This window comes from Sordaria macrospora, chromosome 7, assembly GCF_033870435.1.
Source record: "Sordaria macrospora chromosome 7, complete sequence".
Lineage (NCBI taxonomy): Eukaryota > Fungi > Ascomycota > Sordariomycetes > Sordariales > Sordariaceae > Sordaria > Sordaria macrospora.
In genome coordinates, this window is record NC_089377.1 from 349,827 (window position 1) to 365,262 (window position 15,436).

The 15,436-nt window shown below is 51.2% G+C and overlaps 5 protein-coding genes across 5 annotated transcripts; 1 reads left to right on the top strand and 4 right to left on the bottom strand.

Annotated features, from left to right (window-relative positions):
* Positions 1-699: 699 nt before the first annotated feature.
* Positions 700-1,939, bottom strand: SMAC4_03867 (uncharacterized protein; the record flags this gene model as incomplete). Its single annotated transcript, XM_003347721.1, has 2 exons — positions 700-1,661; positions 1,738-1,939. 2 exons carry the CDS (start codon positions 1,937-1,939, stop codon positions 700-702), a joined length of 1,164 nt encoding a protein of 387 aa, XP_003347769.1.
* A 1,076-nt stretch (positions 1,940-3,015) lies between these two features.
* On the bottom strand, positions 3,016-4,587 carry SMAC4_03866 (uncharacterized protein; the record flags this gene model as incomplete). Its single annotated transcript, XM_003347720.2, has 2 exons — positions 3,016-3,952; positions 4,011-4,587. 2 exons carry the CDS (start codon positions 4,585-4,587, stop codon positions 3,162-3,164), a joined length of 1,368 nt encoding a protein of 455 aa, XP_003347768.2. The 3' UTR covers positions 3,016-3,161.
* Positions 4,588-6,670: 2,083 nt separating this feature from the next.
* On the bottom strand, positions 6,671-8,083 carry SMAC4_03865 (uncharacterized protein; the record flags this gene model as incomplete). Its single annotated transcript, XM_003347719.2, has 3 exons — positions 7,875-8,083; positions 6,893-7,818; positions 6,671-6,809 (listed from the first exon to the last, which is right to left on the bottom strand). Exons 1-3 carry the CDS (start codon positions 7,962-7,964, stop codon positions 6,671-6,673), a joined length of 1,155 nt encoding a protein of 384 aa, XP_003347767.1. The 5' UTR covers positions 7,965-8,083.
* A 62-nt stretch (positions 8,084-8,145) lies between these two features.
* On the bottom strand, positions 8,146-9,802 carry SMAC4_03864 (uncharacterized protein; the record flags this gene model as incomplete). Its single annotated transcript, XM_003347718.1, has 4 exons — positions 8,146-8,415; positions 8,482-9,235; positions 9,342-9,641; positions 9,747-9,802. The coding sequence occupies 4 exons, from the start codon at positions 9,800-9,802 to the stop codon at positions 8,146-8,148; spliced, it is 1,380 nt and encodes a 459-aa protein (XP_003347766.1).
* A 184-nt stretch (positions 9,803-9,986) lies between these two features.
* SMAC4_03863 (uncharacterized protein) lies at positions 9,987-11,647 on the top strand. The gene is made up of 3 exons (XM_003347717.2): positions 9,987-10,168; positions 10,258-10,988; positions 11,056-11,647. Exons 2-3 carry the CDS (start codon positions 10,866-10,868, stop codon positions 11,551-11,553), a joined length of 621 nt encoding a protein of 206 aa, XP_003347765.1. The 5' UTR covers positions 9,987-10,168; positions 10,258-10,865; the 3' UTR covers positions 11,554-11,647.
* Positions 11,648-15,436: the final 3,789 nt, after the last annotated feature.

The window sequence follows — 15,436 nt, forward strand, 5'->3', positions numbered from 1 at the left end:
CAACTTCCCATCCGGTAGTTGTGGTTCTAGAATGATCACCCAGTGTATGCGCATATACACTGGTTAAACTCGCTGTTTTGATTATAAAGGGTACATCTACAAAAGAAAGTTACACAATAACTTCAAAAAAAGGGGGCAAAAAGTGACCAAAAAAAAAAGTTGTTCGAAGCGATCAAGGCTGGGCTGGGTTCGGACTTGCCGCTGCTACTACGGAGGGACCAAAGTCAGACGAAGGTAAGGTAGCGACCCTTTCGCCAGCTGCGTCACACACCCCACGGTTGTTTGGTGACATGTAGCTCCCAAACACCGACCTTAAGTACCGTACGGTGACAGTCATATTCCCTGCCTGTCTTCCAGCCCTTATCGTTACCACTAAGCAAGAAGTTTCATTATTCATGGTACCCAAAGTCTCTCTTCGCACAAGTAGGTAAGCAGAACTGATTTATCAAATGTGAATACAGATAATGTGCTTGACAAAAAGAAGCGACTCGAAAATGATGAAGTGTAGAAGACTATGGCAAAGAGAAGCAAATTGGAGGTGAAAGGAAACGGTCTAGGAAGGACGAGGAATGTGGATGACCCCGATGAGAGAAGCGAGCCGAATTGAATCTTTCCACAGTAATTAATGATGCCGTTCGTAACATTACAATTACATTCGACCCTTGCTCCGTTCCTTCCTTCCTTTCAATATCCCATTCGTCACAACCCAAGAGCCGCGTACTTGCCAGTTACAGGAATCACCCTGTCATTGCTGACTGACCTGGTCTTTCTTTCCAGGCCCGTAGGCTCCTTGGGTCTCGGGGGTATCGGTGGCGCTCTTGACACGGTCTTTCTTTCCAAACCCGTGATGTTCCTCTTGGTCCTCGTCGGAATCACCAGTTGTGCTTGTGTCTTTGCCAAAGAGTCAGGAGTAGCGGCCACCACCTTCCTCTCCTCTTCCAATCTTCTTTTCCGCTCCTCCTCCAACCTCCTCATCCTCTTCGCCTCCCCCTCCATCTCCATCTCCATCTCTTCCGCCTTCCTCTCCTCACACAACCTCTTTGTCTCCTCCTCCAACCTCCTCCTCCGTTTCCTCTCCCTCCTCATTTCCTCCTTCTGTTTCTCCCTCTCCCTCTTCTTCAAATCCCTCTCAGAATCAACCCCCATCGCCTCCCTCCTCAGCCTCCTTACCACCTTCTCCTCCAGCTTCCACGGCTTATCCAAAACTTCTCGTCGCAATTGCACCACTCTTTCCCAAAAGGCGACTTCCTGCTCTGTTGTTTTCAGGTGCACAATTTTCTCGACTTTGATCTGGCGCTGATCCCGAAAAGTGCGCAGGGAACCTTTGATATCTAGGGTATGGCCGATGTCAATTTCTGAGTCGATGAGGGGTAATGATCGGGCGGGTTGTTGTGGCTGTGGTTCTCGATATTGCTGTTGACCTTGTTGACCGACATGACGGACAACGGGAGCAGCAGCAGCAGCAGCAGCAGCAGCCGCAGCAGGAGGAGGAGGAAGCGGAATCACACACTCCACCGTCTGCCCACTACTATCATCGATAGTAACAACTTGCACCTGCCCCCTGCGCGAGGCGGGATCACCGTAGACGTCGATGGCGACGACGATGCCGCAGACGCGGACCCATTTGATGGGGTGGTTGAGGTGGAAGTAGAGGTCTTGGCCTGGACATCACACACATCAGTTAGCCTTCGTTCGCAGAATACATGCCGGGGGATATGGATATATGGATGGACGTACCTTGAAACCCCGGATGACTCGACAGGGCAACGATATCGGCTGCTCGGAGATGACACCACTTGTTGATGGTTGGCGAGAGGTGGAAGCAGTACTGGGGGTAGAGCTCCGGAGCCGTAGCTGTAGCTGGAGCTGGAGCTGGAGCTGGAGCTGGAGCTGGCTGACCCTGTGCGGGTGTCCCTGCCGCAGCCCTGGAGTCGGTCATGGCATGTTGTCGTTGAGTGGAATGCGAGTCGTTGCGCAACGGCACTGCTCGCCTCGATGAATCTGGATCCTAGCCGTCTTTCGCGGTTGTGCTCATCGCAAGCTGAATGTTGAGGCCGGAGGTGGTGAGCTGCCGTGCTCAATGACGAGTGTCTTGTGTTGCAAAATGGAAGTTGTTTGGTTGGAAGGTCGCGTTTACCGCGGCGGACGGAGATGGAAGCTTCGATGACGCGTTCAGCTGACGCGGGGTCAGGTGAGTGACTGCCTGGAAACGGTACGGGACCTCTTATCAAATATGCCCTGTAGATCGCTGTATTTTAGCGGCCTTTTAGCGGACTGTCGGATCATTTGTCTTGGCGTGGACTTACACTCCTCGATAACCCTCTCACATTAGATTCGTCCAACACCAACCACCAGTCAGGTCTTTCATATATTGCAGGCTTTCTTTGCGTTAAACACTTGCAGGCAGCGATGCGAGTCTATGTTCTTCATTTAGTAATGACCGTTATTTCTTATGTGTGATTTTGAAATACACAAGATCGTATTCAAACGCTGACTCCTCCCGGCCCATCCCATTCCTTTACCCCCTCCCCTCTTTCATCCATCCTCGACCGATGTCGATGCCGGCAACATGATACAGCATCCAGTCCCGGCCAACCCCAACCAGGCAGACCTGCCATCTCAACTTTCGAGATTGGCGATGGTACATAAGCAAACAATCCGTGCCTTCCTTACCAGATGGTCCGTTGGTGTAATGGGCAAACACAACCTAACCGCCTGCTAGTCGTGTCTTTACGGGGCCTTCTTTCAGTACGAGGGAAGTTACCGGTTCGACTCTGGTGCGGATCATCTCTTTTTTTGTTCTTTTCTTTTCTTTTTTTTTGTTCTTTTTGCTCCCTCTCAATCATGCTTTCCTCATTCGCATTCTTATCTATCCTAGTTCCATTCTTTATCTAGCATTGGCAGCGCAAGCTTTCAAAGCAAGGCAGAATGAGGTCCGTTTTGGGAAGGGGATGGATCACAGGCAATGAACGTCACTAAGCGCCCGGGTTTTGAAAAAAAATTTAAAAAAAAATTGCGGTTGTAAAAGGGACGAAGAGCGCCCGGCACTGGAATTTGAGAGTAGATATCCAGAACTCAAATTGGTGTCATAACTCGCCATCGTGTACGCTGAGAACCCCCTATGCCGGGCGATACCTCCAACATCTCCACGACATTCATTATTACCTATACCACGTCCGTCTGGACAGAACCCCTCCCGAGACTTCCGCCTTCCACTTCATTACATACGCCCTTCTCGTATTCTCCCCACAGGCATTATACTTGACCACAGTCAGCGGACTTTCCTCCAAAAAATCCAGCACCCCAATCATTTCCTCTCCCGTCAACAGATCCTTGTACTTGCTCTGGATATCTTCCACCGCCTCGCGCAGGGCCGTCTCACCAGGCAGGGTCGCGGCAGATGCTTTGGATGGCGTGTAACTGCTACCAAGCCTCAAGCTACCATCTTGATTTGCTTGGCTAGCATGGTAAGCGCTCAGCGCCTCAGCAATCCCCTTCAACACCTCTTTCGTCGTCTTCTCTTCGACCTCCGAGGCGATCTCCTGAACAATAGTACGTCTCACGTCCTCAGTCCAGTCCACTTCCAACTTCTCCCGGAGTTCCTCGTGTTGCAGTTTGACTTCCTCGGCGACCCGCTCCTCGGCCTCGACCTTGAACGTCTCTTCGAGCTCGTGACGTACGTCGTGGATGCCGTCTTCGATGCGGTGATCGATCTGACCGAAGACATGCTCCGCTTCTTCCGTGTCGTAGCGGCATGGGGTGCGGTCAGCCGCGGCAACGAGCTCAGTTGCTAACGACTCAAGACGGGAGGAGCAGGTCTCGAGGCGAGATTCAAGTTGTGCAATGCGGTTCGAGAGGGAGGCGTTGTAGGCGAAGACCCGGCGCAATGCAGAAACGATATCGGCGTTGGTCATCGGAGAATGCAGCTCAGTGGTGCGTTGGCGTTTGTGGTCTACAACAGCGCATCTGTTAGGAGGCATAAGATGTGAACGAGGATTGGGGTCACATACCGGATGGAGTTGAGAGGTGTACAGGACTTGCGAGACCAACAGTCTTGGTGTCCGGTGGCCGCGACCCATTTCTGAGTGTTTCGTATCCCAGTATGCTGGAGCCCGCATCACTGTGCTTCTCGGTTGTGTAAGGAATCAACGGTTCGCTAGCCTGTCGCTTCCTACTCGAAGGGCCGATGCTTTGAACTGTACGCTGAGAGTCACCTGGCGAATATGGTGGGGCAACGGCGTCTTCGTCGACAGCCAATCCTTCCGATTCTTCCAGCTTCTTCGAACCAGACTTAGAGTCGAAAGCAGTCTGGCTCAAGTCGATGACTTGGGAAAATGTATAGTCATAGAGGTCGTTAGGCGCCGCCCACTTGTCATCCGCTTGCAAGCGGCCAAATGGATAAGTAGACAAGAAGACGGAGGGTATCAAAGTTAGTTCTTGCTGAACGTCCGGTGAGACGTCACTCAAGTAGATCGTAAACTGCTTGACCGAGCCGATAGATGCTATAGTATCAGCGACGGCTTGGTATTGGCGTTTCGGTTCAAGAAGCCGATCCTTTGGCACCATCAGGCTGGGCGGCTGTGTCATCGCGAAACGCAACGAAACAAAGCTGTCACCAGGAACATCGTTTATTGGAGAGACGGGCGGGCGGTTGTGAGCGAACTTAATGGACTGAATTTTCTCCGGATAAATGAGTAACGAGAGATGCGCTTTGGGACCGCCGCTCTTGAAGAAGAAGAATCCACGTAAGGCGAAGATGGCTTGCTGCTTTGCGGTGTCCACGTAGAGGTCGATGTACAGGTCTGATGTATGCTGGTCCTGATGGTTGACATCCTCCCAAGTTACCACCCCTTTGCAATGGCGCAGATCGATCTTGCAGTGTCTTTCTTTGTCGCTTGAGGTAGAAACGGTTGATACATCTCCGTCGTCATGCCCATTAAGCCTTTCAATCAACTTGGTATCGTTCACGTCACGGTTCTCAGGCCGCTCGTAGGAACTACAAGCTTCTTAGTATACTTCGCCATCATGATGCAGGCAATGCAGATATCGAATTGGGGGGGGGGCAACCGGGAGGGATAGGCTTGCCGTCCTCACGCAATTCTTGAACCGTGTGGGATGTGCTTCAAGTTCATTGTTCGCGAAAACGCAGTGCCTGTGTAACTGGGCCTACTAGCTCCAGTAATCATCCCACCGTCCTTGCGTAGCAATATCGCTCTCAGCACTGCTCCCGCACAAACTAAGGGTCCCAGTCCTTCCACCAGGCGTACCTGACGGGTAGGAGTTGGCTCTTTATAACGACCCCTGGCCGGTGAGGTCACAGACTTCGAGTTCATTGCCCACAGGAACAGGTGTTCGTGTACTCTGCTGGACAATCAGCCAGGCCCAGTCCGGCGACCGTCTCGCAGGCCCCTCGCGCCACGACATAGCTCTCAGGACAAACTTCCACACAAGCCAAAGGCCCCAGTCCTTCCATCAGGCGTACCTGATGGGTAGGAGTTGGCTTTTTATAACGACTCTTGACCGGCGTGGAAGGCGTACTTTGAGCACATCGTGTTGACAGGGGAAGGGGAAGTGACAAAGGAAGAGCGCGACGACATATCTCTCAGGACTACCTCCCTACACAAATCAAGAACCCCAGTCCTTCCAGCAGGCGTACCTGCAGTGGGTAGGAGTTGGCATTTTATGACGGCTCTTGACCGATGCGGGAGGTGTACTTTGAGCACATCGCATTGCTAGGACGGGGAGAAGTGGTTGCTCACTGAGCGGTGTTACGGAGGGGGAGGAGAGGTGATAGATGGAAGGGAAGATGGGGGAAAGAGAGCGGGAGACGAAAACAGGGGATGGGAGAGAATGGCCGGGGATGTAAGGGATGGAGTGGAAGGGAATGGGTATTATTGTGTGTCGATGTGATACATAGGAAGACTGTGTGTGCCGGTTGTGAACGTCTCGCCAACTATCACGAGGGATCAACTGCTGCAAGAGGGTTAGCTTCTCTGCGTGGTGCTGGAGGGGAGATGATACGGATTTTAAAGCCAAACGAATCGGTGGACTAACGGATAAACTCACAATAGGGACGAAGGCATTTGTGTTGACGCAGCATGACCGCCGTCGCGGTGCTTGTTGTCGTCGCCACGGTACTCGGGCAATTGAGCAAGTGGAGGGACCCCGGTCCAGGCCGGAGGGGGGCAGGTTGGTGATAGTTCTCCATCGTCGTTGGTGGCGTCGCAGAAGTCGAAAAGTTGAGTAGGTGATAAGGGCGTATGCGGCCCGGAATTTGCCATCGTCAGAGAGCGATTGATGGCATTGATGGGTGTTGATGCGATGGGCTTGATGGGCGTGCAATTGATTGATTGATGATGAACAACGTGAACGAACGGACGAGAGGTGCGGAGTGGAGCGAATAGGTCACGTGCACGCGCGTTAGCATCGTTGGTGTGTCTGTGCGCTTGACGGTGGTGGTCTGTGCACGGACCCAGATGCAAATGCTACTGGCTGCAAACGCACAGCGGTTCACCGCGGTGAGCGTCCACCTCGGGACAACCACCACGCTCATGCTTCCGAAGACGACGACGACATCTCCGTTCCTGTTTGCATCCTCGAGTTTTCAATCGACTTCGATGACCAGGTGAACAGCCCAAACTTGTATAAGCCACTTTCAATCAGTTCACGCTTAGAGAGTAGCGCGCACTCTCCTCCTCTTGCGCGCCACTTGAGTTTCCGCGCGAGCGGCCGTCGGCGTCAACCCCATCTCAAACCCCGCGATCCCCTCAGGATACTTTCCCAGCAACCTCTTCATCTCTTCTTTTACACTAGATTCACGCGAAGTCAGCAGGCATCTTCCAATGTTCTCATCACGGCATGATCCGAAGAGAAGAACGGAAACGGAACTCACCCTTCAAGAATTCCCCTCCAATCCTCCTCCCTCTCCCCCTTCCTCACAATCCCACCACTAGCAATCTCGTTCCTAGCCGCAGAAAGCCTTACCCTGTCTTCAAAGTCATCAACCGGCTCATCCGCCCTCACCACCTCCTCATACCTCCTTATCATCTTTCCTAGTTTCAGTCCACTACCGCCTGGAACTTCGTGATACCGATTATGAGCCCAGCATTGTAATTTCATTTCCTGGTGACCATAGAAGGCGTAAGGGTCGAAGATGATCATTTGGCCGGTGGCCGTGTCAATGGACATATTTCCGTGCCACAGATCCCCATGCAACAAAACTGGTTTGATGTTTCGTCCCCCGGTTTGAAGGGGTCTAAGCAAGCGCGGGATTACCTTCACTATGAACTGCTCAGCTAGCCGGACCAAGTCGTTCAGCTCGCTGTCTTTGAGCTCTCTTGCTCGAGAATGGAGGAGGTAAGCGAGGTTAGAGCGGAATTCGCGAGTGAAGAATTCCTCCCAGCTGGAAGTCCAGTTTGTCACATGTTGCATCCGGGGAGGGCCGAAGAAAGGAGCGATGTGGAAGCCAAACTTTCCACTCGGGGAGACGGAATTCTGTTGGATCGCCTTGATGATGAGAGGAAGCATAGAGGAAAGTTCCCTGGGGGTAGCTGGACGGAGGGTGTGGAAAGGGGCTAGGAACCAGGTGAAAGTCTTCAGCTTTTGCGAATGGTCGAAGCGTCGGTAGGAGCCCCACGCGACGGGCTTGACTGTATGTTGAGGTATCACTCGTGACAGGCCGAGTTGGCCTTCATATTCAGCCTGGGCCATGGGAAGGTAGGAAGCTCGAGAGGTGATCTTGACGAAGAATGACTCAGCATGTTGGGCTTTGGGAGGATCGATGAAGAGCCTGACAGTGATCTTGAAGCCGATTGACCACTGTGGCTCGGTCAGTTCTCAAGCATGGTTCAAGTTGTCTTTGATCAATCACTTACATTGGTCTCTCCATGTTTGGTGATGGTCAAGATTCTGCAACCACGGGGAAATGCCCCGACAATAGATGGGTCCAGCAGCTTTGGGTCCATCTCGGTGACTCTCCTGGTATAACAACCAAGAAAGGGGTTGATGTTGGTTCAGAGTGGTGGCAAAATTCCAAGCGAGTTACCAAACCCATAACCAGAGGCCTCGCCTAACCATCGATAACCAACACGGCCTATCATGCCGCACCAACCGCAGCAAACATCACAACCCCCTCTTTGTCGCCTCTCACCCCTGTTCTTTCTCCTCGTTTTTCTTCTTCTCCCGTTCCGCCTTCCTCCACCCCAATCCGTACCGCTCCAACACCCACAACCCCGGAAGCGTCGCCATATGCAGCGCCGCAAAAATGACAAACGTCCTCCCCGGCCCCAGTTTCCTCAATATCACATCCAACATCGCGAGTTCGCCAGCTGCCAGCTCGCACCGAAACAAGTTATTGACGGCTTGTATTGTCGATGACTGATCGGAGTGATAATCCACCAGAAGGGCGTTGAGCGACTGTGTCACAAGTTCGTCAGCAGCTTTTTGGTTAACAAATATGGGGAACCGAAACAGGACACTCACGGTAAAGTTCACCTGGTTCGTAAACCCAATTAAAAACTGCAACACCAACGGCACCGCCATACTCGCCCTTCCTTGCAACGCCCACCCATAACCGACTATCAGCGGCCCACAAACCGCCGTGATCCACTTACATGTCCTCAGTCTGGCATATTCAATCGGAAATTCCGCCAGATCATCACCTCTCCTCTGGTCAACGGTCACTCCCAGCGCTTTTGCCGTGCGCCGGTAGTCGTGGTCGAGCAACTTGTCGGTCAGAGAACAAGCGATGACGCAAGATACACCAAAGGGGATGTAGATCAGTCCCGAAACGAGGCCGGTGACGTGGTACTTCTCGACGAAGATGGTGGAGAGCGAGGCTTGTAGGCAGGAGTAGACGGTGTAGTAGATTGCATAGCAGATTATGGAGAGCAATGTGCCGTGGTGCTTGAGGAGGGAAAGGCCGGTGAGGGGATTGGCTGTTGCTTTCGGTTTCCTGGTTTTGTCCTTTGACGAATCTGGGCTTGCGAGGCCAGTGGTGGTGACAACTTCGCTCCATGGTGGACGCAGAATTGGGAGTATCGCTCGGTTGACGATACGAGGCGGCCGTGTGCTGCCATTTCCTACGATTGCTCGGCAAGTCTCGGGAAGCAAAAAGAGGACGGCTAGCAAGACGGCGCATGAGAATATCGAGAGGAACCAGAAGATTGAAGACCAGTTCCACTTTATCAGAAGGAGACCACTGATCATAGGGGCCACGCTCGGTGGTGTGTTCAAGCTATGAGCATCAAAAATGGTCAGTTCTTTTCACATCCGAGGCCTCACGCGAATGACTTACAAAATGGACAAAAACCCCACAAACCCACCCCTATCCGCCGGCGTACTTAATCCCCAAAACCCCATACGCAAACGCAAATGACCCCGAGATCGCCGCGCTTTGGAGCATGCGCAGGGAAATAAGCGCCGCGAGTGACCTCTGGAGCGCCAGTCCAACGTTAACAGCTACATACATTGCAAGGGTGGCGATGAACACCGGACGTCGTCCATATCGACCCGCTGCGCTACCGTTTATTGAGGGAAAGACGCCCGAGGCGATCAGGTACGCGGTGACGCTGAAGTTGATCTCGATGCTGACGTTCAGGTCGTGGGCAAGGAAGGGGATGGCGGGGAAGTAGATGAAGCTGCTGGGCAGTGGAGAACCAGCCTTCCATTGCCGCGATGAGGATTATCCATCGCTTTTGGGATTGAGTGAAGACTGAGTGATCTGTTTGAGTGGTCCTCTCCGCCACTGTCGGCAACTCCTTCTCGCCATGATGGTGAGGCTCTTCGTGTCGAGGTGTATCATGATTGCGAAGGGACGAGGAACTGTCACGGTTGAGAGGACACGAATCGTCGGGTGACATGTTACCTGTCAAATTGGAACTCGATTGCCCCGGGTGTGGACGGTTGCCGAGATCGTCTCGGGTTTTAATTAGTGCAAGGAGCATCTTCCTCAGTATACGAAGGGAAGAGGGGAAGGAGCACTTCCCCCTGGACAACCAACCGCCCGCAAAGCCTAAAACAGAACGTCCTTTCCATTGCCGACCGCCCAAAAAGACTTTGCCACGCACAACCTGAAAGAAACAGGGCCAACGAACTGAAATCTGCAATTCTCGATTCTTTGTTCCAACTTGAAGCTCAGACGCCCGTATTTACGAGCCCATCCAGGGAGGTAAGCAACAATCTTTTCCATCTGACCAGTTTATAGGTATACAGACCACGAATATTTCCATCATCATAGTAATGGCTAACATTCAGCAGCCGTAACCCAACTAACAAGAGCCAGTCGACTCGGCGAGTCTCACGCTTTCCAACTTCGTCGCTATATCTGCACTAGTCTTCTTTGAAGCTACTATTACCCCCTCCAGTCTACTGCCATCATCAATCTTTGAGTTGACTTGGTTGCCCGTGGGTGGATTGTCGACCATCACTGCCTAGACCACTGTGTTCTGATTTTCGCCGAACGCTTTCTGGTTGGCCTTGATTCGCTCCACGATATCTTTGGGTGTGGTATCCCCCTTGAACCCAGCTATGCCTCGCTATTGAGAACTTTTTTGGGCATCGACGACAAGCCAGACGAGCAGTTCATGAGAACCGATGGATCATGTCAGTGGATCAACAATTGAGACGACTTCCAAGAATGGAGAGATAGTCATAAAGCCGAGGGATATGCTGAACAGTCAACCAGCGAGAAGAGTTTGGCCATCTTCTGGATCCATGTCAATCCCGGTACAAGGAAAAGCGTTCTTGCATCCCACGTAGTGTCACAGCTACAGAACTTCAAGCTTGAATGGGCCTCCCACTTTTTCCACGTCGGCAACAAAAAGTCCAGGTCTCTGGGCGTTCTGTTGCGATCAATCGCCTATCAGATGGCCCTCTCCAACCCCACAATAAGAGACAGCCTTTTCAAGCTGTTTGAGGCAGGCTCCACTTTCGACTTGGACGATTCGAGGACCATCTGGACGAAGCTCTTCAAGAAATTTATACTTCTCGTACGTGTACTTCTGCTTCTGCGTAATGAAAGTCTTCCGCATCTTGACATATTGACCTTACCACTAGGCCAGCCTCTTCACACCACAATACTGGGTCATCGACGCGATTGACGAGTGCAACAAGTGCAACGAGTTCTTCACCATGTTAAGAGGTGAAAGGCCCAACTTTCCGCTTCGACTGTTTCTTACCAGCCGACACATGCATGACATTCCACGAATTCTCCGAAGCTTGGAGTCGAGCGCCTCTGTGGAGTGCGTAGAAATCCTCAAGGAGGCGAGTCTTGATGATATAAAGCTGTACATCGAGAGCCACATCGATACTCTACCAATTGACAACATTGACGAGAGAGAAGAACTTGCGACACAGATTCTGCACAAATTCGGCGCTTGTTTTCTATGGGTTCGATTGGTCATTGACGGGTTGAAGCATGTCTACTCCAGTGAGAATATAATGAAAGTCCTGGAAAGAATCCCCGAGGGAATGATACCCTTGTATGAAAGGACTGTCAACGCGATGGCAGAGAATACGCTGGAGAAACACATTGCAAAAGCGGTTCTAATGTAGGCTATGGTCAGTACGCGCAAACTCACAGTATCCGAACTCTCACAGGCACTCAAAGTGGACATCAACGCTGTCCTTCCAAGTGCCAAAAGTGCCGTCGAAGGTTTGTGCGGCCAGCTAGTCTCAGTACAGCCAGACTCCAACCTGATCGAGCTCATCCACCCCACCGCCCGAGAGTTTTTGTTATCTGAAGCAGCCGAGGAATTCAAGGTTTCTTCAGCTGTGGCACACTAGCTCGTTGCCTTAACTTGCATCCAACTGCTTACAGGCAATGACCTACGACCTCCTCGAAACCCACGATTTCTATCTCAGACCCGGCCGCCATCCCCTCCATTCTTGGACTATGCTGTCACACAGTTCACTGAACACATATTCGCTGCATCGGCGAATTCGAACGCTTTGCTGATGGCAATAGATCGGTTCTTCAAAATCAATGTGCTCAGCTGGATCGATATACTGGCACGGAAAGGCGACCTCCATTGTATGATCCGAGCTTCAAGAAACCTTAAGGCGTACCTGGACCGCAGGATGAAGTACCTTCCACCCTTGAATGCCAGGTCAAAAATATCGATGGTTAGGCTACGGACTTGAGTCGCCTAGTCACCCAGTTTGGAGAGGCCCTAATTCGGAACCCATCTTTGGTCCACTTCCTTCTGCCTCCTTTATGCCCAACGGGCTCTGCTATTTTCCAGCAGTTTGGCAAGCGGCCCGATGGCTTGTCTGTTGTCGGACAGCGCCCAACAGCGTAGGATGACTGTATTGCCTACGTAAGTTTTGGAGATGATATTGCAGCATTTGTCTCTTGTGGGGACAACTTGATCGCTGTCGGCATGGAATCGGGAGATGTCCACCTTTACAATCACCGGAGCTGCCAAAAGCAAGTTATCCTTTCTCACAAGAATCCGGCTGACCTGGTACATGTCAGCGATCGGAATATCGCTCTTTGCACGACGAAAGCCATCATACTTCAAGAATTCGACGGAAACACCCTCTGGAGCATCGGCTGCGATTCCGTTGCTTGACTTTGACTTCGTCAACTGACCATATAATCACCGTTTCCAAACATGGCCACCTCTTCAAATGGGACAAAGCGACCGGAGTCCTGATGGATGAGTGCACATTTGAGTACACGAACCACGAGACCGCGGAGACTGAACACAACATGCTTGCAGCACGCCCCCCTTTTGTAGCTGCTGTGTCTCCAGAAGATGAGATGATAGCACTGGGATATAGAGGAGGAACAATCTGTCTTTGGGAGGTGCAATCCCAGGAACTCATTGGCTTTGCTCGGGATGAAGAAAACAGATGTGCCGCGACGCTTTTGTTTAACCCGAACCCAAACATCAGCATGCTTCTCGTGATATACTTGAATCCCGGACTTTCACTTGACGATACATGGAGTGGAGCGCTCAACAACAGCTACAACATGCCTGATAACGTGGGCTTATTCTCAGCATCGTGTACTCCAGATGGCCGAACGCTAGTCACCACAGACTCTCAAGGTCATATCAACATCTGGGACTTTGAGTCATTGACTGTAGTGTATCACGTATTCTCTCCGTTTCCATCTTTTCGCCTTCTCAACTTCACCTCAGACGGTTCAAGCGTGGTTGACGTCACGGATTCTGGTATGCGCATTTGGTCACCGGACGTACTCGGGAGGAAGACCATGGAAGAGGACACAGCACAAGCGATGACGCTATCCAGCTTGCCATTATCGAGGGCGAGTATGAGGCCCGGAAGAATGCCGAAATCACTGTGCTCAAGACACATCCTTCACTACCCTTTGCTTACGCGGGTATGTTCAACGGACAAGTCGTTGGTTTTGGGACGAAGGCTGCTGCAAGAACGGCACCCGTGAGCCTATATCGCCATCCCACGGGATCAACTGTCTCCAAAATTGCGGTGAACAGTAACACAACAATGAGGGTCGTTGCCTCGGCTGACATCACGGGCTTGGTAACAATTCATGAACTGGTTCCATCCATACTGGCAACATCTCAGTTGCTGCCACTCACTGAGATCCGCACCGATGCCCAGATCAAGCAACTGTTCTTTAACCGAGCGGGAACGCATCTTCTCATATCTTCAAATAAATCGGATCTTGTATATCACGTCGCTGACCATCGATGTTGTTTTGTGGGTTCGGTAACTTTTGAACTCCATGAGAGAGGCATATGGCGATGGCTTCACTTTCCGTTCACAACGAGGCCCAGCTTTGCACTTTTCTGCGATGGCTCAATTCAATGCTTTGACATTGAGTCATTTCCAAAGCTAGCTGCGGGTTCAGACTCGCAACTCAAACTGCAGTACAACATGGACCAAGGCAATGTCGCGAGAGAAATCAATACCATTATTATCGAGCCTTCAACCTAGATTCTCATTCTCCAAGTACGACACGTACAGAAGTTTGTTATCTCGTCGACGACGTTCATCTACCGTCTACCGAGCAATACCATTGAGCTTTCAGCACCCAACAACGACCACAAAGTTGTTGCATCTGTTCTCGCTCCCATCAACAGCGCCGTTCTTTCACAAATTTGCGGTCATTCGCTGGGCTTTGCTAGCAGTGGCATAGTTACCAGCAGAGGAGCCAAGAGCCTCCTGTTCATCCACAGAAACTCGTGGTTGTCCAGCATTAACTTGTCCACTATTCTATTACAAACATCTAGCTCAGATACCGCCAATATCGAGTACACACAGCATATCTACGTGTCCAAGGACTATTTATCGTGGGGCGTAAGCGAAACTCGACCGGTCAAGACATCAGATGATGATTTCGTCTTTTGTTCGCATGGGGAGTTGATCGCGCTGAAGGGAGCCTTGAAGTTTCGGGATACTGTTGTGGCGAATAAGCTGGCTCCCAGGAAATCCATGTAGAAAGAAAGATCCAGGGCCGGGAAGTCTGATATCGGAGTCCGGGAGGTTATACCAGGTGGGCTTGCATTGCTCAGTAAGTGGTTACCTTGACCACACATTTCCTTTGGCATGCTTCGGATGAGATCCTCGTACAGTGGCATGTATACAGGTACTTTCCGTTTTGATCATCTAATTACAACATAAATAGGAAACATGCCCCATTCATGTGGCTTATGCATGTCGGGAATAAATGAGACCTAACTGACAAGGCCGTCTGAAGTCGCTGCCCGACGGAAAGGATCTTTACCTACCTTCCCAGACTTATCTGTCTCTTTAATCCCTCACAGGTCATTAGGGCCGTCGAGCCGGGCGTTGTCGTCGTTGTTTCTCTCCCCAACAACATGACGCCATCATTCTCGTACACTCTTCTTCTTTAGGCTCCAACTCTAAAACGGTTAGCGAAAATGTTGATATACATCCCTCTGAGCCGCGACAAGTCGCTCTCCGGCCACATCAGTCTCCAGCTTTGCCACACCTCTCTTGACGATGACGCCATCCAATACTGTGCACTGTCTTACGTTTGGGGGGATACCAAGGAAAAGGTTGATATCGAAGTGGGTCGCGAACAGTTACAGTGCCGTACCCTGTGTATACATAACCAACTGTACTAACCTTATATAAAACCAAACAACGTGACGAAGAATACCGATGTTCCGATTTCCTAACTAACAATATATCTACCACCGCGGCACCCATCTTCATTTTACTAGCAAAGCGTTCCACAAGTGCAACTATCACCGAGTGTCCATCCATCCTTCTCCTCACTCTCTCTCACTCACTCTCTCATCCTCTTACTCACCAACTCCTTAAAGTCCCTACCCTACTTATATTCCCACACTACATGTTCTTCCACAAGTCTCAGCAGTATTCCAATTCCAATTTCAATTCCAGTTCCAATTCTAACCCCACCATCCCATTCCATCCTATCCAAGCCCATCCCATCATGTTCCAATTCGTTCGCATAACA

What these genes read in the sequence shown, in the direction of transcription:
- SMAC4_03863 (XM_003347717.2), top strand. Translation starts at nt 10,866, where the DNA reads ATGGCCCTCTCCAACCCCACAATAAGAGACAGCCTTTTCAAGCTGTTT. An exon ending in TCAAGAAATTTATACTTCTC is followed by an intron (nt 10,989 to 11,055) that starts GTACGTGTACTT and finishes CCTTACCACTAG; the next exon opens with GCCAGCCTCTTCACACCACA.